Here is a 22,936-nt window from a genome sequence, read left to right on the forward strand (position 1 = left end):
TACTCACAGAGATCCATAGTCAGACTCTGTCCCTCACCAGGAAAATCCTCCTCAAAATAACCCACAAGTTGACAGAGATAGTTTGGTGGAGATACAAAGGGTACTGACCTCATTTTCATGTCTAGTCTTGTGTCTGGTTTTACCAAAATGTTGATGTTAGAACCTGAAATGGTTCAGCTTGCTGTCAAGCCAGATGACCTGACTTCCATACCTGGAACCCACTTTCTAGGAGGAGACAACAAAGTACTCCAAGTTGTCAGATGACCTCCACATGTACCCCCAACCATCCATCCATCCATCCATCCATCCATCCCTCCCTCCCTTCCTCCCTCCCTTCCTCCATCCATCCATCCATCCTTCCTTCCTTCCTCCATCCATCCATCCATCCATCCATCCATCCATCCATCCTTCCTTCCTTCCATCCATCCATCCCTCCATCCATCCATCCATAACTTTAAATATAAAAACAGTGTCACTCTGTTTGAAGGGATTCTCTTTTTAAATTTTTTATTACATTTGTCTTTTTGTGTGTGGTGCCCACATGCCATGGCTCACATGTAGAGGTCAAAGGACAGCTTACAGGAGTTAAATCTTTCTTCCCGCCACGTGGGTCCTGAGGATTGAACTCAGGTTGTCAGGCTCTGCGGCAGGCACCTGCTGAGCCATCTTGTTAGTCTGAGGGATTCCTTCTTGTGAGGACAATCTATTTTAGAACTTTGGTGATGTCTAATTACTTTCATTTTCCCTTGTCCTTTGAAGTCCCTCATTCGGTAGCATTTCAATCATGAGGTCAGAGGTTGCGATGCTTCTGGTTAATCTGCCTGCTTTCCTCTGTAGTCTTCCTTCTTTCACCAACACGGGTGTGCCACCAATGACACCAACGCCAAATACAACAGTCGCGCAGCCCAGCTCTACAGGGAGAAAGTCAAGGCCCTGGCCACCCAGGCCACCCGGAAGCACGGCACCGATGTGAGTTTCTTTAGGGGAAGTTCAGTCGCTAAGCGCATTTTCCCACCATCTCTCTGAAGTCTCCCGGGAGGAGGCAGGGTATGGTGGGCCCTGTCGTAGCAAGGCTCTGCTCAAGTCACATGTGATCCAGACCAGCAGGTTGTTCTGCGGTGACAGAGTCCAAGGCAGGAGGGCCAGGAATTGAGGAGATAAAGAAGCTAGGAAAGCTGGGCTCAGGAGGTCTTGCACAAGCTGTCTTAGGCGAAGCAAGTTTGTTAAGAAGTGCAGCCTCTTATATACAGTTTGCAGGAGGGGGGGGGCGGGGGTCCCATGTGACAGACTCAGCAGAAAGCTGTCACACAGTTTGACAAAGTCAGCAGGAAGCTAGTCAAGCCATGTTGCACAATGGTGTCACAGACAGAGCACACAGCAGCCTAGCACTGATAACCATAGCCCTTTAGGGCGTAAGAGTTGAGTTCTCAAGTTAAGAGTTGAGGTTCCCCCAAGACCCTGGCCCCAGGCTGCCCCAGCTCTGCCAGTGACCCGGGTTTTAGACAAGGAACAGTCCTTCTGTAGCTCATCCCAGCCGTCAGCACGCATGGACACTGAGGATGACTGCAGGAGACGTGAGGTTCCTTCCAGCCTCCTTCACACAGCTCGTGTTTCCGTCAACTAATCAATGTATAATTTGCTTAATGTGTGTTCCCAGTTAAAGATGCCTCATTTCGATACGAGGTGTGCGGGCTGGCACATGGAATCCCAACACTCAGGAGGCAGAGGCAGGAGCAATCCAAGCTGGAGCCCAGCAAAAATAAGCGAACAGGGTAGCTCAGAGCTAGGATCCTGGTTGCCAGTCAGGGTCTTGAAAATAAAAGTCATTCGATCAGCAAATAGAAGGAGAACCTTATTTAGTGGGTGTAAGCTCAGTCACAGAGTGCTTGTTGCCTAGTATGAGAAAGACCTGGGGCTGCAATGTCGTGTTCCAAAGAATGAGTTAGTTAATTGCCAGCCTTGTTTGATATGTGTTAGTGACATGTGAGCATTGACCATACACAGGTCGGGCCTGAACAGGAAGGTGCAAAGCCCTCCAGAGCCTGGGAACTCCAGGCAGCTGTCCAGCCCTACCCCTGGGGCCATGTTTAACGTGGAAACCATCAGCAGAGTAAAAAGCACTGCTGTGAGGAGGGCAACCCCTGAGGGGCCCCTGAGGGGGACAGGAGAGCCACTCCTCCGAGCACAGGACAGTGGGCCTGCTTCCAGCCTCGCCCGGGAGGATGCCTTTCACAGCTTGTTTTGCCACGGGCCTGGAGATGGATTGAAAACCTCAGGAGTGTGCTGAGTTGAGGTCACAAGCAGCTTCAGTGAGGAGGGAAACTCGGTGTGGAATCCAGGCTGGGCCAGGTTGCTGTGATTTAGAACCTACACTTAACTTCTGAACGTGTTTCAGGAGCTAAGGTCTTTGACTTCCTGGGGGTGTGGGGCTTTCTGGAGTGATCGCTTCTTTCCACAGTGTGCTCAGGGCCCTTTATGAACACTCACTCTCTGATGTCGTGGGTGAGGGACTAGACGCGGTGCCTGAGCTCCATCCAGAGGAGAATGGAGAGCCGAGGCCAACTCTCTGCTAAGCTCTGCTTTGTTTTCCTTCCAGCTGTGGCTTGACAGCTGTGCAGCCCCACCTGTGTCTCCTCCTCCAAAGGAGGAAGACTTTTTTGCTTCTCACTCATCTGTGGAGGTAAGCCTACTGCTTTGTTCTCAAGGTTTCATTTAAAGTATATGTATGTATGTGTGAGGGTATGTGCATATGACTGCAGTGCTCATGGAGTCCAGAAGAGGGAGTTAGATCCTTGCAAACTGGAGTTACAGGCAGCTGTGAGCCACCCTACCTGGGTACTGGGACCTGAACTTGGGTCCTCTGCAAGAGCATTGTGAGCTCTTAAGCACCGAGCCATCTGGCCCTGTGTCACATAGGTTTAAAATGTGCTCATTCTGAAAGTTGCAGCATGCATGCATTAGAGATGTTTCAGGAAGACACAGGCTAAGCTACCGTCGTAAGGAACCCAGGGTAAGGCTGTCCTTAGCATCAGCCATTCATCTGGGGGCAGACTATGCAGGGCCCGACAAGTTTCTGGTGCTGTTCTCCACTCAAAGCTTCTGGCTCGGGTCTATCATGGGGCCCAGGAGTACACCCTTTCACAGCTCAGAGGAGGGAGTGCATGTTCAGGAAAGCAAGGGCCCCATCCCATTTCAGAGACAGTCCAGAAATTATATTCACAGTGCTGCTCCTATCTCGCTGGCTGCAACGTGGTCACCCTTGTACCTAGCTCTGGGGAAGCTGAGACATTGTTCCACCGCTGTTCTTTCTCAGCCAGCTCAGAGCTTGGTGACGGAAAAATAAAGACAGTCATCACTGGGGGTTAAGTCTTAGAGTCCTGATTTCATGGTGTACATGCTACATATATGAAGGCTACCGTGGAGATTAAATGGCACAAGTAAAAATACTTAGAAGCCAAAGCGGTAACAGTAAGTGTTCCAGAGATGGCGTAAGTGGTTACATAGCAACAGTGACACCCGTCCACAGGCTTCTGTGGGTTTTCCTCAAGTCACTTTGCTAAGAGAGGGCAGTGCCTGCAAAACCCAAAATGCTGACAGGGCCTGGGAAGCAACCCCGCAGACTTCAGGCTGTGTTCTCTGTTCTCCCTGACTCCTCTGGGGAGGGGCTGCTACTTGCCCAGTTTCTAAATGATGTCAGTTTTGTTAGCTGCACGTCTGTCACCTGTCATGGTAACACACACCCAAGACGACCAGCTTCTCAGGGGAAGTTTACGTGGTACAGGTTTGTAGGTCATATGCTGGGTGGCTGGCCTAGTTGCTCCTGGGCCTGGTCAACATTTGGACACTGATGGAAACAGACAGCAAAGCAAGACTCATTCGCTACTGCTGAATGAGGCACAAGCCAGTCTTGTGCCTTGTTCCTTGTGGCCAGAGGAACTGGGGTCCCTTTATCCCCTTTAAGGACCCTAAGCTGTGTGGAGATCAGCTGGCCTCTCCTCAAGTGCAGATTGGGCCAGGAAGCACCTCCCAAGACTGGAAAGGAAGGAAACTGGCAAATTATGAGGGTCAGAGCCCCCATCTCCAGTGTTGAGTCATGTTGACACAGGCAAGGAAAGAACCAGGCTGCACGCAACAGCACCTTTGAGAAATGATCACAAGCTGTAGAGGCGTTAAGAGCTCCTTGCTGGGCCCCAGAGCCCCAAGAGGAAGAAGGCTGGAGCCCTGGAGAGCCTTCCGTGCCTATGGGGTGCTGAATGACAGAGGAGACTAGGTAAACAGAAATGTTCTGTATGATCTGTATGTTCTGGATCAGTTTTGTTTAATCTGAAATTAGCCCTGCTGGTTATTGTGGTACACACCTTTCTTTAATCCCAGCACTCAGGAAGCAAAGGTCTCTGTGAGTTAGAGGCCAGCCTGGTCTATAATGTGAATTTGAGGCTGACCAAGGCTACATAGTGAGACCTTGTCTCAAAACAACAACAAAAATTCCAAAATTTAAACCCTAGAAGGGAGGAGGCTGGGAACGCAGCTCAATTGGTAGAGCGCTTGCTAGAGCAAGCCCACAGCCCTGGGTTCTGTCCCCAGCGCTACATAAACTAGGTGCTGTCTTGCACATCTGTAATCCCTGAAAGGAGGAAAGAAAAATCAGAAGTTCAGGATCATCTTCTACCACAGTGCTAAGTTCTAGGCCAGTCTGGGATTCATGAGATTCTGTCTCAAAAGAAAAAGAAAGAAAAAAGAAGAAGATGGGAAAGTGAGACCTTTGAGCGGTGAGGCAGGACTGAGGACATGCTCAGAGGGCCCTGCACTGCCGCCCCCCGCCCATGCGGTTTGCTGTAGTGGCGAATCCTTGCCATCCTGCTAATGCTTTCTCTCACCCGCTGCAGGGCAGTGGTGCCATGCGGGCATCGGTACAGCCAGAGCCAGCCCCTCCAACACCGTGGGGCTTGGAAACCTCCCCAGAAAAGAATGAAGGTGGGTCCGTGAGTCATCCTAGAACGCTGTTCTGTGGTCTAGTGGCCAAGGTGAAACTGTATAAGTTACGATAGAAACCCTCTCGTGTTATCCCGTGGACTCAGAAGACATCATAGAAGGCTCCCGCCCAGATGGTAACTAGGGAATAGGGCAACTGGATTAAAAGTCTCTGAAGTCTCTGTTTTGATACAGTATTCAAGTGTGGACTCTTATAATTAGAAAGCAAGATTTCAGGGTTCTTTTTTTTTTTTAAGTTTTTTAAAACAAGGTCTCACTGTGTAGCCCTGGCTGGCCTGGAACTCTGTGTAGGCCAGACAGGCCTTGAATTCGCAGTGATCCATCTGCCTCTGCCTTGGGAGTGCTGAGATTAAAGGCCTGCGCCACCATGCCTGGTAAGATCTCAGTTTTAACACTGGTGACTAAGTACAATACGTCATAGTTACCAAGTCACACATGCTCGGTAGAACCTTATTTGTTTGTGGATGTGCTGTGTTCTTTTGTTTTTTGTTTTTTTGAGGCATCATCGCAGGTAACCCGGACTGTTTGAAAAGTCACTAGATCTCTGGGGATGACTGAACTCCTGATCTTCTGCCTCTGCCTTCTGAGTGTGGGATTCCAGGCGTGCACCACCGCGCCTGGCTGTCTACTGTAAACATGTGGTCAATCACTTATGCATTAGAGATGACCGAGGTAGTGTGTGTAGCTGCCCCTTCTGTTTTAAAGCTGAGCATCTTTCATCCGCCTGAATGTTCTAGTAAATTAACCACAAATATACTTCGACAGCCAAGCAGTGAACTTGGGGTGTGAGGACCAGGATAGACATACTGGCTTATGGAGGCTCAGGACCAGCCTTTGGGTTGGGGACACAGGAAGGCAATGTCTGAAATGGATTCTGCTTCAAGGATTAAAGTCAGTGCTGTCTGACGTGGCAGGAAAGAGCAGCTCCCCAAGCCACGGTGCGGATTTCTGTTTCCTGGGAGAGGTGTGGGCGGTCCAGGGGTAGACCTCTAACCCCAGCATGGTTGCCTTTTACCTATGGCTTACACCTGTGGATTTCATTTTCACACCCGGTGATTAAGGTGCCTTGGAGGAAGACAGGAATCCAGCCTGGCATCTTCCCCCAGCCCTGCCCTGCTTTCTCCTTGGGGTGCAGCTTCAGATGCAGCCATTGGCCACGCCCAGCCATTGGCCACGCCCAGCATAGCTGTCTTCTGTACTTTGCCTCCTGCCTAGCACATTACACCCTGTTCTGGAGATTGCTGTGTCCCGTGGGTTGCATGTGACACGAGTTCCAGTGGAGGGGAGCTGTGTAGTCCTCGTGCCCTCGGTAACTCAGCGCCTCATTGTAAACCACCAAATGACAAGGTAGAATTCCGAGGCCAGGGTGGTGGCACACACCTCCAGTCTTAGCCCTGGGGTTAAAGGCAGGAAAATCAGGCTTCAGCGTCATCCTTGGCTACATAGGGATCTCAAGACCAGCCCGAGCTATATGAAACCCTGTCCAAAACAATTAAGAGGTAGAATGGTGAATGGTATCAGTTGAAAAGACCATTCATTTTCATTCTATAAAACCATTTTTTTAAACATGCATTGGTATTTTAATGAACTTTTCTTGTCTTTTCTTTTTTCTTTTTTTTTTTTTTTTTTTTTTTTAAAGATGGGGTCTCTGTAGCCCAGGCTGCCTCATGCTTGCTCTATAGCTGAGGATGGGTGTGAACCTCTGACTGTCCCCCCTCCACCTCCTGAGGTCTGGGCCTGCAGGAGGACACCAAGGAGCCCGGCCCCTACAGTGCTTGTCAAACCGTTAATGACAGGGAGGGGCTTGTGGGGAGGAGGGTGATCACAGAGCCAGGGGTCTAGTTGGGTAGGGGACTAACTGCCAGCTTTCCAGCAGTTTCAGACAACTGTAGCTGTCAGTACTGATGCTCTAAGAGCGGAGAGCTCTCAGAGGTGCCTCACAGAGAGCGGTGACAGTGTATGCTAGGAGACATGGCTGTACACGTGTTGAAATGTCACAGTGTGTCCTGTAAATACATACGACTATTATATGTCAACTGAAAAGAAAAAAATATATATTTTAAAAAATGAAGATTGGTATGGTGGCCAACACCTTTAATCCCAGCACTAGGGAGGCAGAGGCAGGCAGATGTGTGAGTCCAAGGCCAGCCTGGTCTACAGAGTGAGTTCTAGGACAGCCAGGGCTACACAGAGAAACCCTGTCTCAACACACAAAATTAAAATTAAAATACATGAAGGGCCACATGGCGGTGTACATCTTTACTCCTTTAATCCCAGCGCCCCCGAGGCAGAGGCAAGCATATCTATGAGTTCGGAGCAGGCTGGTTTAATAGTGAAACCCTGCCTTTAAATGATGATAAGGATGTAGCTCAGTGATAGGGTACCAGCTTGGCATGGGCACCACAAAACATTGTGAAATAGATCATGGAGCTGAAAAGCAAGGTGATTGCATAGCCAGGCGAGAAAGATAGGCCCGAGCAACGTGAACTATCCCACCCTCAAAGGCAAATTTGCCAAGAATGTTTTCTGCACTAACATCAGCGTTTTGCGTTTTCAGGTGGGCCAGAGCAAGGGCCAAGTGTGGAAGGTCTGAACGCCCCGGGGAAGGCTACACTAGGTAACGTGCTGACCCTTCGTCCGCCTTTGAGTTCTGTCTCTGTCTCGGTTCTCAGAGTGATCCAACATTGTGACTGAAGCCGTTAGTGAGTGTTATCAGGACAAGCTGCTGTTCTGTTTAGCCATCGTGGCCATGTACCTCGCTGATTCACAAACATGCCCACACTAAGCTGAGGTCAGAGCCTACCCTCATCAGGAACTCAGCACCTTCTTCTTGTTCTGAACCTCAAAGCCAGTGCCTTGTTTTTAAGCGACTATAATCAGATATGGCCACGCCTTACGTTTTTATATATTAGAAAGTAGCCACATTGATGGAGAACAACCAAACCTTCCGGTCATTTTCATCATGTGTCACGCTCCTCAGAGTGAGGAGATGCTACAGGAGGCAGGTGAATGAGGAGTCTAAAACAGAGCAGTGCAAATAGAGAGCTCCCTGTGGCTACCCTTTTCACATGTGACATCTAGCGCTAGGCTCTTCCTCAGGGGGACAGTGGAGGGTTTTCCCACCATGGAGGCGCGCGTGTGTGTGTGTGTGTGTGTGTGGTGTGTTCAGTGTGTGTGGTGTGTGTGTTCATGTTCGAGTGGCATGTATATTAGGCAGGTGTAGTAAGGGCTCTACCACTGAGCTCTTCCCCCAAGCCCAAGATTTTATTCTTCCCAGGTCACTAAAACATAACCTAAGCCCAGATTCTATAACCGCCTGTTGAAAATGATACAGGAAGTGACGTTTTAAAGAAACTCTATAAAGCGTGTATTTTTGTGAAACTTAGAAACTACTGATGTGGAGATCTTAGTGGAAAAGAGGCAGCTACTGAATGACAGGAAGCTCGTCTTGTCTCAGGGTTGTGTTTAAGCCCAGCCCAGGCGTTAGCTATCACTCAGTGCTGGGCCATTTTCCTGTTTCTGATGCTATTCCTCAGTGGTAGAGCACTTGTCTACAGCTGCAGCCCAGGGATTGATTGCCAGCACCACAAAGCATTGGTGACGGTCGTGAGGATAATGGTATGAGAACGATGGTGACGGTGGTGGTGGTGATGGTTATATGCAAGGGGAGCAGTAAAGAACGGCCAGCAAGACCACTCTGTGGTTTGCTTAAGGGAAAGGTTTTTAGTGTGAATAAGAGTGAGAGAACCTCAGAGGCACCTGGAAGAGAACAGAGCAGAGAGAAAAAGAATCAGACTGGACATGGCCAGGGCTGTCTGCAAGAGAAGGGAGAAACAGTGCCTAGGGAGAGAGCCGGATGAAAGCCAGAGCTAGTTTATATAGAAACCGGGGATGGGAATAATAAAGACAGCAGGGATCTGAGGGGACACTGGGGAGGGGTTTGAAATGTAAACAAGCACTTGAGAGACTTGAGGAAGCCTGAGGGCCCACATGGGCTTCGGGATGCAAGCACAGGTTTATGTCAATGGAGCCATGTGAACCTTTTGCCACAGGCAAGGCACACGACTCCTTTTGGCAGATGGGAATCAGTTGAATGCCGGCTTTTATCTGACCACCCAAAAACCTCCTATAGTCCAGTTTGAGCTCATTTCTAGACAGATGGACAGCCCGAGACCTTGAGAGCTAACAGTGGTGATGAGGATGAGGGTGGTGACGATAGTGGTGATGTTGGTGGTGATAGTAGCGGGGCTGGTGCTGGTGGTAGTGCCGGTGGTGGTGATGGTAATGAAGGTGATGGTGGTGGTGAGGATGATAACAAGAATGTGTCTTCATAACTCGGTGACAGAGCACTTGCCTAACATGCATAAGGCCCTGTGGTCTAACCCTAGCAACAAAACTACTAATGGAATAATGATAACATACAAAGAAAATTAAAACCATGGACATAGCTGAGCAGTAGGGTGCTTGCTTGTTAGTACTCCTGAGGTCCTGTGTTCATTCCCTAGCACCAGAATCTTTTTTTTTTTTTTTTTTTTTTTTAAAGAGAACAAAAGACAGGGCGCGATCATTACCTGGTAGTCAGATTCTTAACAGGAGTGGGGCTTGTCAAATCAGGCCATGACCTGGTATACCCAAGCACAGCTCTGGGGGCTCCCCTGCCCCGCCCCCAGAGAGTGCAGTCACCTCTTCAACTTGATAAGACTGCACAAAAGGAATGGAGTCTGTCCAAGTTAGGGCCTGGGAGCTGTGTCTTTAACCACATTGGTGTGATCAGAGGGTTGAAGTTGACAGGGTGCTAGGCTCATGCGCTCATCCCCTGGCAAATGACAAAAGTCACTGAAATTATCACAGAACGTAGCCGGAGCCCAAAGGCTGGTGGAAATTTAGATGGCACGTGCCTGGGTGGGGCTCCTTTAGGCCGAGGACAGCACAGCACACAAGGCTCCAGGCAGCAACAGAAGCCGGGAAGCCACAGGCAGCAGAGAAGTCATCTGGAACAGGAGCCAAAGGGACAGGAGCTGGATTGCTGGCACAGTGCTGAAGAGCACTGGCTGCTCCTGCAGAGAAGCCGGGTGCAGTTCCCCGGATGAGAGATGGTAGCTCACACCCATCTGTAACACTAGTCTCAGGGGGTCTGATGCCTTCCACTGACCCCCGTGAGCGCCAGGCACGCAGACGGTACACAGGTATACGTTCAGGCAAACACCCACACACCTAAAATGGGAAAAAGGAACCACAGGAGCAGGAGGCCCCTCTGCTGGGCAGGACAGTTAAGTATTGAAAGAAGGACATCAAGCCATGTCACACAGAGAAAGGAAGGACCCCCAGGCCCCTTCTCACCTGAATGGCAGCCATGCTTTAGGAGTTTTTGATGCATATGATTCAATAGAGTATTCCTTTGAAAAATTCTTTTATTTGTGGAGTGGGGTATATGGCATGGCATGTGCGTGGAGGTTGGAGGAGAGTTGGCAGGAGTCCACCACATGGGTCCCGGGATGGAACTCAGGTCCTTAGGTTTGGCAGTAAACGCCTCTACCCATCGTGCCATCTCACTGTTTAACTGCTACCCCCCCCCCCCAGAATGAGCCCAGACGGGTCCTTTCGGATGATGCTGAGAACAGGGGTCTGCTCTGAGTTGGGGTGGTATATGGCAGTACCCTGAGGAAACCCCATCCTGAGAACACGCAGAGACTTGAATGTTCTAGAGTAAATAAATAAGGCATCTTATTTATACGACCCACTAGAACAAAGAAGTGACGTGGGATTTCTACATATCTGACCATATTTATTTATTTTCTTGGCAGAGGTTTCATCCATTATAAAAAAGAAACCAAATCAAGCAAAAAAAGGAGTGAGTATCACGTTATGTAAAAAAAAATACACAGAAATTTGGCTCTCAAACTAGAGATCCACTTTCTCCTGTGATCTTTTCTTAAAAACTGGAATATATTCATTGCTTTCATAAGCCAGTGTGGTGGTACATGTCTTTAATCCCAGCCCTTGGGAGTCAGAGGCAAGCAGATCTCTGTAAATTAGAGGCGGCCGGCCAGGGCTACACAGTAAGACCCTCTCTCAAAACAAACAAACAAACTAACTAACTGTATTAGGAGCCATCCCACACTAATCAGAGCAGAATTCTCACTTATTTTGAGCCATAAGATAACGTTTTGTTTTTTTTGTTCAATGAGGAGTGTTATACTTAGTATTTTTTTCTTTTTTTGTTTTTGTTTCTGTTTTGTTTTCACTTGTTTGGTTGGTTGGTTTTCCAAGACAGGGTTTCTCTGTGTAGCCTTGATTGTCCTGGACTCACTTTGTAGACCAGGCTGGCCTCAAATCACAACAGTCTGCCTCCCTGAGTGCTGGGATTGCAGGCGTGCGCCACTGTGCCATATACATTTAGTATTTTCTAGAAGGCATGTTTAACCTGGTTTTCCTTCTGCTTGCGATGCTACAAGCCATCCGTGTCCTGTGAGGACCAGAGGAAGACTTTATGAAGAGTTTTCCACTAAAGCGACGCCCTACAGTGTCATTCCTGCAGGCAGGGGTTGGGGTGGAGGCTCCCCCACTCTCCCACTCCGCCCCTCACCCACTCCAGCTACCTCACTAGGCGGTCTTGGCTAACACCCTGAATCAAGTGAATCCCGCGAGCTTCATTCTGTGCCCTGGTCTGTAGTGGGCTAAGGACACTGCCAGCCTCCCAGAGCAGAGAGACTAAATGCTTGTCACAGGCTGGCCAGCTCCCAGACCTCAGAGCGCACGGCTGCGTTACAGGTTTTGACTGCCTCAGTGGAATAAAATCTTACGTGTGTTCCAGCTCGGAGCCAAAAAAGGAGGCCTGGGGGCCCAGAAGCTGACAAATACGTCCTTCACTGAGATCGAAAAGCAAGCCCAGGCGGTGGACAAGAGGAAGGAGCAGGAGGACCTGGCCAGGGGAGCCCCCAAGGAAGAGTCCATGTGAGCTCAATTTTGCTTGCTCTAACACAGCCTAGGGAGCAGAGCTGTCTGAGCCTTGACCTGCTTTGTTTTCCAAACACCTTGTATTTTGGGTGAGCGTGCCACGAAGGGTATGGCTTCACAACACATTATGTCATACTGGCCTGTGGGTTGGAAGAGACAGGACTGGTGGCTCTGCAGAGCATTGGTGGACCCTGAAGGAGCCCTGGGCCGGAAGGGCAGATGGGCGCCATGTCAGGGAAATGCGCAGCTAGACCGTGTGGCATGCCACCTCCTACCCAGGAAGGCAACTGCAGCAGAAGAGACAGGCTAGCCAGCACTTCCCACCTTCCACAGGGGTCGCCTAAGACCATGAGCAAATACAGATTTTCACATTATGGCTCCTAACAGTAGCAAAATTACAGCTCTAAAGCAGCGATGAAAATAACCTTATGGTTGGGGGTCAGCACAATGTGAGGAGCTGTGTGATAAAGGGGTGTAGCGTTAGGAAGGTTGAGACCTAGCCACTGGGCCGACTTAGCATGCAGGAGGGCACACCGTCTCTCCCCAGGACAGAAAGACCGTCAGCCACGCTGGTAGGACACAAGCGATTGTAATCTTGTGGGTAGCAATGGGGAAGCAATGAGGCTCAATTGTAGAGCGCTTGCCTAGAGTATAGGAGAGTGATCCCAGAGCCTGAGGCCCTCACTGGCAGGGTAGAAGGAACTTGAATGTCTCGTGATGAATAAAGTACATGATAGCAGTGGTATAATGACACAGAGGCTTTTTAATAATTTAAAGCTTAGGCCTTTTAGCTAGGGCAATCTCCCAGCCAGCTTTCTAACTTAATCCAACTAATCCTGCATCTCACCATGTCGCTAGCTCTACCTCTATGCTCTGCTCCGGCCAGCCAGCCAGCTGGTCACCTCATTGCCTGTCAGCCTTTGCTTTCTACTCCCAGGGTCCCTCTCTCTCTCCCGGAAGTTCCGCCCTCCACTTCCTGCCCAGATATTGGCAGTCAGCTCTTTATTACAACGGATAGGCAAGTGAAGAAAGACGAATATTTACAAAATAGAAGACCGGTGATGGACCATAGAAAGAACAATGCCAAGATCTAGCAGATACCTAGCAATCAACAATTGATTGTGCAGGCACACCGTCACACAATGTAACCCCAAAGACGCGTGTGTCCTCATAGTGCAATCTAATTGAGCTATGAAAAAATGAATACACGGATGTACTTTGAAAGTTTACACAAAGAAAGAAGCCACATGCAAAACTGCACAGGGTGTGGTTATCCCTACAGGAAGTGTCCAACAGGAAGATCACAGAGTTAGAGGCCAAGGAGGGAGACGGGTGCTGCCAGTGCAGAGAGAAAGGCAGCATGACCCTGGGGGTCTTGGGGTTTTTGTTGTTGTTGCTTTTTCGAAGTTTATTTATTTGCATATGCATGCACTCACATACTGCATGTGTGGAGGTCCGAGGACAATGTGCAGGAGCAGCTTCTCCGGGTTGACCATGTGGGGTTCAAGTATCAACTCAGGTTGCCATACCCAGCAGCCCGTTCCGCTGCTGGCCAGATAGGAGAATGTACCATCTTCCATGCAGTCTTCCTCCTGTGTGGACGATCTTCCATGGAGTCTTGTTCCTGCATAGATTGTCTTCCATGGAGTCCTCTTTCTGTGTGGACAATCTCTTGTGGAGTCTTTTTCCTGTGTGGACTGCCTTCCATAGAGTCCGGCTTCTGAGTGGACCATCTCCTGTGAGTCTTGTTTCTGTGTGGATTGTCTTCCATGGTGTCTCAGTTTTATGTGGGCCGCCTCATGTGGAGCCTTGTTCCTGTGTGGACCACCTTCTGTGGAGTCTCCTTTCTGTGTGGACTTTCTCATGTGGGGTCTTCTTTCTGTGTGGACCATCTTCTGTGATGTCCTGTGTCTGCGTGAACTGTCTTCTGTGGTGCTCTGTTTTTGTGTGGACTGTCTTCTGTGGAGTCTTGTTTCTGTGTGAACTGTCTCCTGTGGAACCTTCTTTCTGTGGGGATCATCTGTGATGTTCTGTTTTTGTGTAGACTGTCTTCTGTGATGCCCTGTGTCTGTGTGGACTGTCTTCCGTAGAGTCCTGTTTCTGTGTAGACTTTCTCCCATGGAGTCTTCTTTCTGTGTGGACCATCTTTGGTGATGTCCTGTTTTTGTGTAGACTGTCTTCTTTGATGTCCTCTGTCTGTGGGGACTGTCTTCCGTGCAGTCTTGTTTCTGTGGGGACCGTCTTCTGCGGTTCTCTGTTTCTGCGTGGACTATCTTATGTGAAGTCCTGTTTCTGTGTGGACTGTCTCCTGTGGCGTCTTCTTTCTGTGTAAACCGTCTTCTATGATGTCCTGTTTTTGTGTGGACTGTCTTCTGTGGCGATTGTTTGTGTGTGGAGTACCCTCTATAGAGCCTTGTTTTCATGTGGGCTTTCTTCTGTGGAGTGTTGTTTCTTTGTAATGATGTTTCTTTGTGGTGACTGTCTTCTGCGGTGGTTGTTTCTGTGTGGACTGTCTCCTGTGGTGTTTTGTTTCTGTGTGGACTATCTTCCATGAAGTTTTGTTTCTGTGTGGACTGTCTCTTGTAAAGTCTTATTTCTGTGTGGACTGTCTTTCGTGGAGTCTTGTTTTTGTGTGGACTGTCTTCCGTGGAGTCTCCTCTTTGTGTGGGCTGTCTTCCACTGACTCTTATTTCTGTGTGGACTGTCTCCTGTGGATTCTTCTTTCTGTGTGGACTACCTTCCATGGAGCTTTGTTTCTGTGTGGGTTGTCTCTTGTAAAGTCTTGTACCTGTGTGGACTGTCTTTCGTAGAGTCTTGTTTTTGTGTGGACTGTCCTCCATGGAGTCTTGTTTCTGTGGGGACCGTCTTCTGCGGTTCTCTGTTTCTGCGTGGACTATCTTATGTGAAATCCTGTTTCTGTGTAGACTGTCTCCTGTAGAGTCTTCTTTCTGTGTGGACCATCTTCTGTGATGTCCTGTTTTTGTGTGGACTGTCTTGTGTGGCGATTGTTTCTGTGTGGAGTATTCTCTATAGAGTCTTGTTTTTATGTGGGCTTTCTTCTGTGGAGTCTTGTTTCTGTGTATACTGTCTTCTCTGGTGGTAGTTTCTGGATAGACTGTCTCCTGTGATATTCTGGTTTTGTGTGGAGTGTCTTCTATGGAGTCTTGTTTCTGTGTGGAGTGTCTTCTACGGAACTTGTTTCTGTGTGGAATGTCTCCTATAAAGTCCTGTTTCTGTGTGGACTGTTTCCTGTAATGTACTGTTTCTGTGTAGTCTGTCTGCTGTGATGTCCTGTTTCTGTGTGGCCTGCCATTTTTGTGAAGTATCCTCTGTAGAGTCTTGCTTTTGTGTGGACTATCTGCTTTTATATCTTGTTTTATTTTTGTGGTTGTCTCCTGTGTAGTCTTGCTTCTGTGTGGACTGTTTTCTGTGGAATCTTGGCTCTGTATAAACCATCTTCTGTGATATCCTTTTTCTGTATGGATTATTTCCTGTGATGTTTTGGAACCGTGAGTACTGTTTTCTGTGGTGTTCTGTGGACTTTCCTCTGTGGTGTCTCGTTTGTGTGTGGATAGTGTCATATGGAGTGTTCTTTCTGTGTGGAACATCTTCTGTAATGTTCTTTTTTTGTAGGGACTTTCTCCTGTTATATGTTGCTTTTCTGTGGATGTCTCCTGTGGAGTTTTGCTCCTTTGTAGACTGTCTTCTGAGGTGTTCTGTGAACTGTCCTCTGTGGTGGTCTGTGAACTGTCCTCTGCGGTGTTCTCTGGGCTATATTCTGTGGTGATTGTTTCTGTGTGGACTGTCCCCTGTGGAGTCTTCCTTCTTCGTGGACTGTCTTCTGTGGTATTCTGTGGATTGTTCTGTGTGATGTTCTGTGATCTATCTTCTGTGGTGATTGTTTCTGTGTGGACTATCTCCTGTTGAGTCTTGCTTCTTCGGGGACTGTCTTCTGTGGAATCTTGGCTCTGGGTAGACCATCCTCCGAGACGTTCTGATTCTATGTAGATTGTTTCCCATGATGTGGTGTTACTGTGAGGACTGTTTTTTGTGGTGTTCTGTCGACTTTTCTCTGTGTTGTCCTTTTTCTGTGTGGACTGTGTAATATGGAGTGTTCTTTCTATATGGACCATCTTCTGTGATGTTCTGTTTTTGTGTGCACTGTCTTCTTGCTTTTTTGTGAATGTTTCCCGTGGGGTCTTGCTTCTTTGTGGATTATCTTTTGTGGTGTTCTGTGGAGTGTCCTCTGTGGTGTTCTCTAGACTATCTTTTGTGGTGATTGTTTCTGTATGGACTGTCTCCTGTAGAGTCTTGCTTCTTTGTGGACTATCTTCTGTGGTGTTGTGTGGACTGTCCTCTGTGGTGTTGTGTGGACTGTCCTCTGTGGTGTTGTGTGGACTGTCCTCTGTGGTGTTGTGTGGACTGTCCTCTGTGGTGTTGTGCGGACTGTTCTCTGTGGTGTTGTGTGGACTGTCCTCTGTGGTGTTGTGCGGACTGTTCTCTGTGGTGTTCTGTGGACTATCTTCTGTGGTGACTGTTTCTGTGTGGACTATCTCCTGTGGAGTCTTGCTTCTTCGTGGACTGTCCTCTGTGGTGTTGTGTGGACTGTCCTCTGTGGTGTTCTGTGATCTACCTTCTGTGGATATTGTTTCTGTGTGGTCGTTTCCTGTGGAGTCTTGCATCTGTGTGGATGGTCTGCTGTGGAATCTTGGCTCTGTGTGGACCATCTTCTGTGATGTCCTGTTTCTGTGTGGATTGTTTGCCGTGATGTGTTGTTACTGTGAGGACTGTCTTCTGTGGTGTTCTGTCGACTTTCCTCTGTGGTGTCCTGTTTCTGTGTGGACTGTGTCATATGGAGTGTTCTTTCTGTACGGAGTCTTCAGTGATGTTGTTTTTGTGTGGACTGTCTTCTGTGGTGATTGCTTCTGTGGGGAGTATCTTCTATAGAGGCTTGTTTTATGTGGACTTTCTTCTGTAGAGTCTTGTTTCTGTATAGACTGTCTCCTGTGGAGTCTTGTTTCTGTGTGAACTGTATTCTTTGGTGTCTCTTGTCTTCCTGTGTTTTTTATCTACTTTAGCTGGAATTGTTGTCCACCGTATAATGCTGGTTCTTTCAAGGAACAGCTTAGATGACATTTATTGAAATCCTGACAACAGTACCTGGAGCACAGTAGGAGTTCAAGCAGTGTGACAGCACACAGTAGGTGCTTGGCCAGTGTGACTTGTTCCTGTTAGTACTGATAACAGTTTGCTGTGTGACACTTAGACACTAAGTCCAGATGGATTGAGATTGTTATTTCCCTGTTCAGCTCTCAGAAGGCCAGGGGCAGCTCAGACCCGTGTAGACAGACTTTCTCTACAACAGGAGTGAAGCGTCCGACTCGAATTTCTCTCTTTTCATTATTTCTGACCTGGGCAGAGGCAGGTTAGCTCAGCTGTTGGGAAGTGGCTCTGCCTGTGCTGCTGGGGCTTGAGGTAAAGTCAGAAGCCAGGTGAAACAGGAGCTGTGGGACACGCCCACGCCCTCCTTTGTGTGGTCAGGTGGCTGAAGAGGCTGGACACAGGGAGATTAGTGTGGGGTGCCTGCCACACCTTCCTTCCATGTGTCTGTCCCTAGGATTCATTGCTGCAGGCTTGGCTTGTAGCTTGTGCACAGAGCCTTTGCCAGGCGTGCGAGAAGCCTCTAGGCAGATGTGCGTGGTGGGGAGGGAAAGAATGATTTTCTTGGAAACGCAGTTTGGCAACTCAATTGCTTTTCTCCGGGCTGACTACCTGTCACTGGCGCCTGTCACAGCTGTACATACCTGTCTCATCCTTGCCCCAGCTCTGTGTTTACCAGGGGAAAGTGAGGGTGCTCTTCTGGAATCTGGTGGTTCTAGTTACAGCTCAGGAGCCAGCGGAGAGCGGCTTCATGTCCTGCACCATCACACTGTGAAGCTAATGGCCCTCACAGAGCCTCATCCTGGGTGGCTCCACTGCTGGCTCTGAGTCCCCTACAGCCCTCCAAGAGGCGAGAGCACATGCTTGTGAGACCAGACGGTCCTGTCAGGGGTCCTAAGATGACGCCTCCCATGGTCTTCCTGGCTCTTCCATTCACCACCAGAGGATCAGCTAGTGCCGTTACAGACACCTGATAGCACACTGTTGACTTGCTGAGGACGACTATAGTGAGAACGTTCAAGAAAAATGACACCCTCCAGGTCAGAGCTAACCCGAGGAATCCCCTGTGTCCTGTTACAAGAAGGAAAGAGCAAAAGCAAGTGTAGAGTGTCCCTAGAAAGAAACTCTCTGTCTTCCCGGCCCTGTCACAGAAGGCACCTTTGCACAGGACTCTGGCAGCCGGGTGAGGGCTCCCTGGCGCTGTCCAGGGTCTGTGGGAGCAGATAGTGGGTAAGTCGGCATTTCCCACAGCACTGAGAATCACTGTCCACTGTCTTGCTTTTGGGGAGCAGAGCTTTCTTCATGAGCTTAGGTATAACTTGCGAGTGTGGAACCTTGGAGCACGGGCAGTGTCCATAGGCCTTCCAGGCCTGGCGCCTTCTTTAACAGAAATCAGAGTCTGGCTGGCAGCACGGATAACATGGTGAGGCTGACGACCTGAGTTCAGTCACCAGAATCCATGGTGGGAGGAGAGAGTTGACCCCACAAGTTGTCCTCTGACGTCCACACACATACACACCCTGGCACATAAGTGCCTCCCACCCCACACACAACAGTTGTGCACACAATAGTGATAACATGGTTGGGTTTCTCTGTGTAGCCCTGGCTGTCCTGGAACTCACTCTGTAGACCAGGCTGGCCTCGAACTCAGAGATCTCCCTGTCTTTGCCTCCTGAGTGCTGGGATTAAAGGAGGTGTGTGCCACCATGCCCAGCCTAATAAAATTATCTGAAAGCTAAAGACTGTGGCTGGGTGGGTGGTGAATGTCCATTTCAAATATTCTCAGAAGCCTGGCACATAAAGAGACCTATGGGAAATTGTTTGTAGTACAGACAACCATTTATTTAGGAAATCAATTTGAGATATAATTAAAAAGAATTAACTGAACGCTGTTGTCTATTTGGATGTGGGAATTTGCATGTTTATGCAGGTGCCTGCAAAGGTCAGAAGAGGGCGTCAGCTCGCCCGGAGCTGGAGTTACCTGGTGTAACTCCCATATTTTCATCTTAACGCAAACAAGTGGGACTAACCGTCTACACTGCTATGTCCTAGGGAAATGTAATCAGATGTCAGTCAGAGAGAGGATCCTTCGGGGAAGTAGCCATGGTACCAGACAATCAGAAGAACAGCCAGGAAGTCCTAAGCTTGTATTTGAGAGACTTGAAAGCCAGTGTCTGTCAAGAGTGCCAACTAGAGAAGGGCAGGGAGACGCCTGAAGCTGATGAAGGAATCGCTTGTGTCTGGTCTGGCTGTGGTTTGAGGGTAAGGCCACAGCTCTAAAGCTGAGCTAAGGAGAGTGTGCTTTTCCCAGCAGCGTTTCATCATTGCGATTGGCCTACAAGGATCTTGAAATTCACATGAAGAAAGAGGAAAAACTGAACCTGAGCGGCCAGAAGAAGGCAGAAGCTGAGAGGCTGGGTATGGGCTTTGGAAGCTGCAGGAGGTAGGTCCGAGAGCCAAGAGCCCGGGGCGGCCCAGGGCTGTCTGCATCCTGTGAAGGGTAGGCCACAGGCTCCTTTCAGCTGTGTTTCCTCAGCTCCCTCTCCTTCCCCATGGTTTGGCTTTGCTTTGGTATTTAGCACAGTATGGCTAGGGCTGGAGCTTCATGGGGGCAGTGTGCACAAAGCCCTGGGGTGGGTCCCCAGCACCATAGAAACAGACTTGGGGGTTTGCTCAAGGCCATTCGGAGCTACAGGGTCCCTGTCTGTCTCGAAACAAACAAATACAGAATAGTTGTGGTGAAGCTTAGTGGCATACGCCTCTAATCCTATCTCTCAAGAGGTAGAGGCAGGAGGATCAAGAACCTTAAGGCCAGCCTGGGCTGTATAGCAAGTTCAAGACTAACCTAGACTGCATGAGACAGGGTGTGTGTGTGTGTGTGTGTGTGTGTGTGTGTGTGTGTGTGTGAAATGGCATACCTGGTTCTTGGAGAGAAGGAAATAGGTCCGCGTTTCCATGGAGTATGCGCTGGAGTGGATGCCACAGCACATCCCATGAGGGTGGCCGTCTCCTTGCAGAGCTTCCCTCAGAATGACTTCCCCCTTCAGAGGTCACTCCAGGTCCCCAGCCTTCCTGACCAGCTTGTGTTTATTCAGAGTGCACCTTGAAACATCGCTTGGTGTGGTAGGAAGCCAGCGACGTAATCACTCCTGTTTTCTCGTCCTCTCAAGTGGCATCTCCCACTCGGTGACTTCAGACATGCAGACGATCGAGCAGGAGTCACCCACACTGGCAAAGCCGAGGAGGAAGTACCAGGAGGACCCGGATGAGTCGTACTTCACCTCCAGCTCCAGGTGGTCTGAGCACTGCAGTGGCCATGGGCGTGGGAGGGGTGGGCCCTAGGGATGGGCTCCAGTGCAGAGCCCGGCACAGAGTCTGTGCCTGGGAACCAAGGCTGGGCCCACAGCGTAAGGAGCAGTGTTCACAACTGGGAAAACGTTTGTTGATACAGTCAACAACCGAGAGGCAGATGAGCTATTTCTATGTACCGTGAGAGTGGAGCAGGACAGAGTCTGGGCTCTAGGTCAAGGGCCAGAGCACGCCCAGACCACTGCCAGCAGCGTCCAGGAGGAATCTGGATGTGCATCTCCTCAGGAAGCCACTGTGCTCAGGGGGGGATCCCATGAAACCGGGACGACCTGGTCCTGTCCTTTTGTGTCCACTGTCTGCTGGGGCAAACACGAGCCGGGCATAAGGCCGTGGTGAGGACAATTGTCATCTTGAGTACAGTCAGGGTCAGGGTCACCCAGAAGCTGACTTCACGGGAAGTTGGGGTGGCTTTGGTATAGCATGTAGGTTGGGAAGCAGGAGCCTGGTTTGAACATGAGCTGTGCCACATAAGAACTGCAAAGCAATGACCAAGACACTGAAATGCTCGATGCTGCAGCCTCTTCATCTGTAGATGAAGGACCCTGGTGGTGCCTGCCTTGTGGGCTGCATAGGGAGAGCTGAGGCAGGACTACAGACAGAGCACGTGGCCCTCCTGGTGGCTAGCTTCTCCTGTAGCCAGAGACATGGGGTTCCAGGAATGGCCAGGCGGGCAGCTGCATTAACCATGCCAAGGACCCCTCCATATCCGGAGTTGGTGAGGATGGGACACGTCTGTCATTGAAGGTGCTGCCAGTCACACAGGCTTCCTGGTGTCACACTGCCAGCAGTCTTGGATTTCATAGGTAGAACAAGCATAGGTCATGTTCTCTGGAGTCAACTGTGAAATGGCTGTTTCCTAGCTAAGCTCCTAGGAAAGGAATTGTGTGGACAGCGCGTTCCCTTTCTTAAAGCACAGCTCCAAGTTACTTGAGTCTCAGCATTTTAGAAAGAGGGCTGGCCTCTTCATGGCTCCTTGTTGGCAGAGTCAGAGACTACCTGCTGCTCTGCCTGCCCCTCTCCAGCCGGCATACTCTTCAGCCATGTCCGTGGGTCTGTCCATACTGTGCTACTTGAGAAAATCTAAATACGTCCTACCCAGGAGAAAACTCAGGTTTGTGATTAGACATGGAAAGCACACATCAGGTCCTTCCACAGACGGTTTTAATGAGGGCTGGGCTGGTGTCTGAGGAACCTCGCCTTCTCCCCATCTGTTGGCGACTTCCCAGCTCACGGGCGATGCCCGTGGAAGGTGGTATAGGAAGAGGCAGAGTCACTTTCATGGAGAGCCAGTTCTGTGCCTGGGTAGCAGGACCGGTCAGAGAAAGGGTTCTGGGGAAGGTTGCACGCTGAGTGGAGCCTTTCTCATCCCCACAGCCCCAGGTCACAGAGGAACTCGTGTGGGGTTTCTGTGTGCCTCGGAGCCTTCAGAAACTCCTCTTCCATGACTCAGTCAGAAGGGTCACTCTCAAAGACTCAAAGGCCTCTGTGCCGGGGACCAGGTAACTCAGCCTGAAACCTGGGCTAAACGTTGTTTACATGTAGAGCAGAGAGATTTTGGTGCCGTGAGGATGGGACCTGCAGGTTGCCTGGGGACAGAAACATCCCTCTAGTTCACTTGATGACCACAATGACAGAGCAGGATTGAATTAGGCGCTTTGGCACCAGAGGCGAGGTGAACACACTCTGAAGGCCAACATGTCCGTGCCACAGAGTGCTTTCACTGCTTCCAAATTATCCATCAGCCATTAGAACTTGCACATCATGAATTATGGAAGAGCTGTTTCTACTAAGCAAGGGGACATATCCTTGCGTGGTGTTTCATAGTGAGTTCCATTATTTCCAGATTATAAATGATGCATTATTATAGTACTGCGTTCAGAATAATGACACTGGACTGCCTGGCTGAGCCCCGTGGAGTCTGAATGGCCTTTGGTGGGGGATGTGACTGGTGGCAGGACAGGGTGCTGTTAGGGGCTTCGACCAGGGTTGTGCAGGGGGGAAGCAGGTGCAATGTGAGGCCAGCAGGAAGGGAAATCTCAGGGGGGTGGGTAGGACCTAGAAATTAATGCTGGGTGAAGGTCAGTGAGAAGAGCTGCTGTGTTCTGGCGTGGACTGATGTCTGCCCAGGCTGGCTGGCATTGAGTGTTGCCTAAGCATGAACATGGAGTCCTTTGTGAGTGAATGAGGAGTAGGGAAGACCCTACTCCATGTGTGGACTGCTCAGGACACCTGTGCAAGTGGCATCTTGTTTTACAGTTTAAAAGTACTCTAATGTCCCTCCAGCCCAGATACGGTTTTGACTTACATAGTTGAAGAATGTTCCTGTCTTGGAGTGGTGCAAAGCCCCACCGTATCCTTGTTGAGAAGATCCTGAATATCCCGGCCCCTCCCCATCCAGTGCTGACACCTCCCCCACGTGCTTCTGAGGGAAGCAGCCTCTTCATGGCTCTGCCACAGG

At 49.6% G+C, this 22,936-nt stretch overlaps 1 protein-coding gene across 4 annotated transcripts in view; it reads left to right on the forward strand.

Annotated features, from left to right (window-relative positions):
- Window positions 1-22,936, forward strand: part of Arfgap3 (ADP ribosylation factor GTPase activating protein 3) — a 48,272-nt gene that overhangs the window by 15,868 nt on the left and 9,468 nt on the right. For 2 of the 4 annotated variants that reach the window (XM_060388939.1, XM_060388941.1), the window contains exons 4-11: window positions 838-969; window positions 2,597-2,680; window positions 4,887-4,974; window positions 7,550-7,609; window positions 10,797-10,843; window positions 11,807-11,946; window positions 19,421-19,552; window positions 20,280-20,402. In XM_060388939.1, coding sequence (XP_060244922.1) covers window positions 838-969; window positions 2,597-2,680; window positions 4,887-4,974; window positions 7,550-7,609; window positions 10,797-10,843; window positions 11,807-11,946; window positions 19,421-19,552; window positions 20,280-20,402 — 806 coding nt within the window. The remainder of the gene's footprint in view (window positions 1-837; window positions 970-2,596; window positions 2,681-4,886; window positions 4,975-7,549; window positions 7,610-10,796; window positions 10,844-11,806; window positions 11,947-19,420; window positions 19,553-20,279; window positions 20,403-22,936) is intronic. The other 2 variants (XM_060388940.1, XM_060388942.1) reach the window with 1 other exon arrangement.

This window comes from Meriones unguiculatus, chromosome 8 (genome assembly GCF_030254825.1).
Source record: "Meriones unguiculatus strain TT.TT164.6M chromosome 8, Bangor_MerUng_6.1, whole genome shotgun sequence".
NCBI lineage: Eukaryota > Metazoa > Chordata > Mammalia > Rodentia > Muridae > Meriones > Meriones unguiculatus.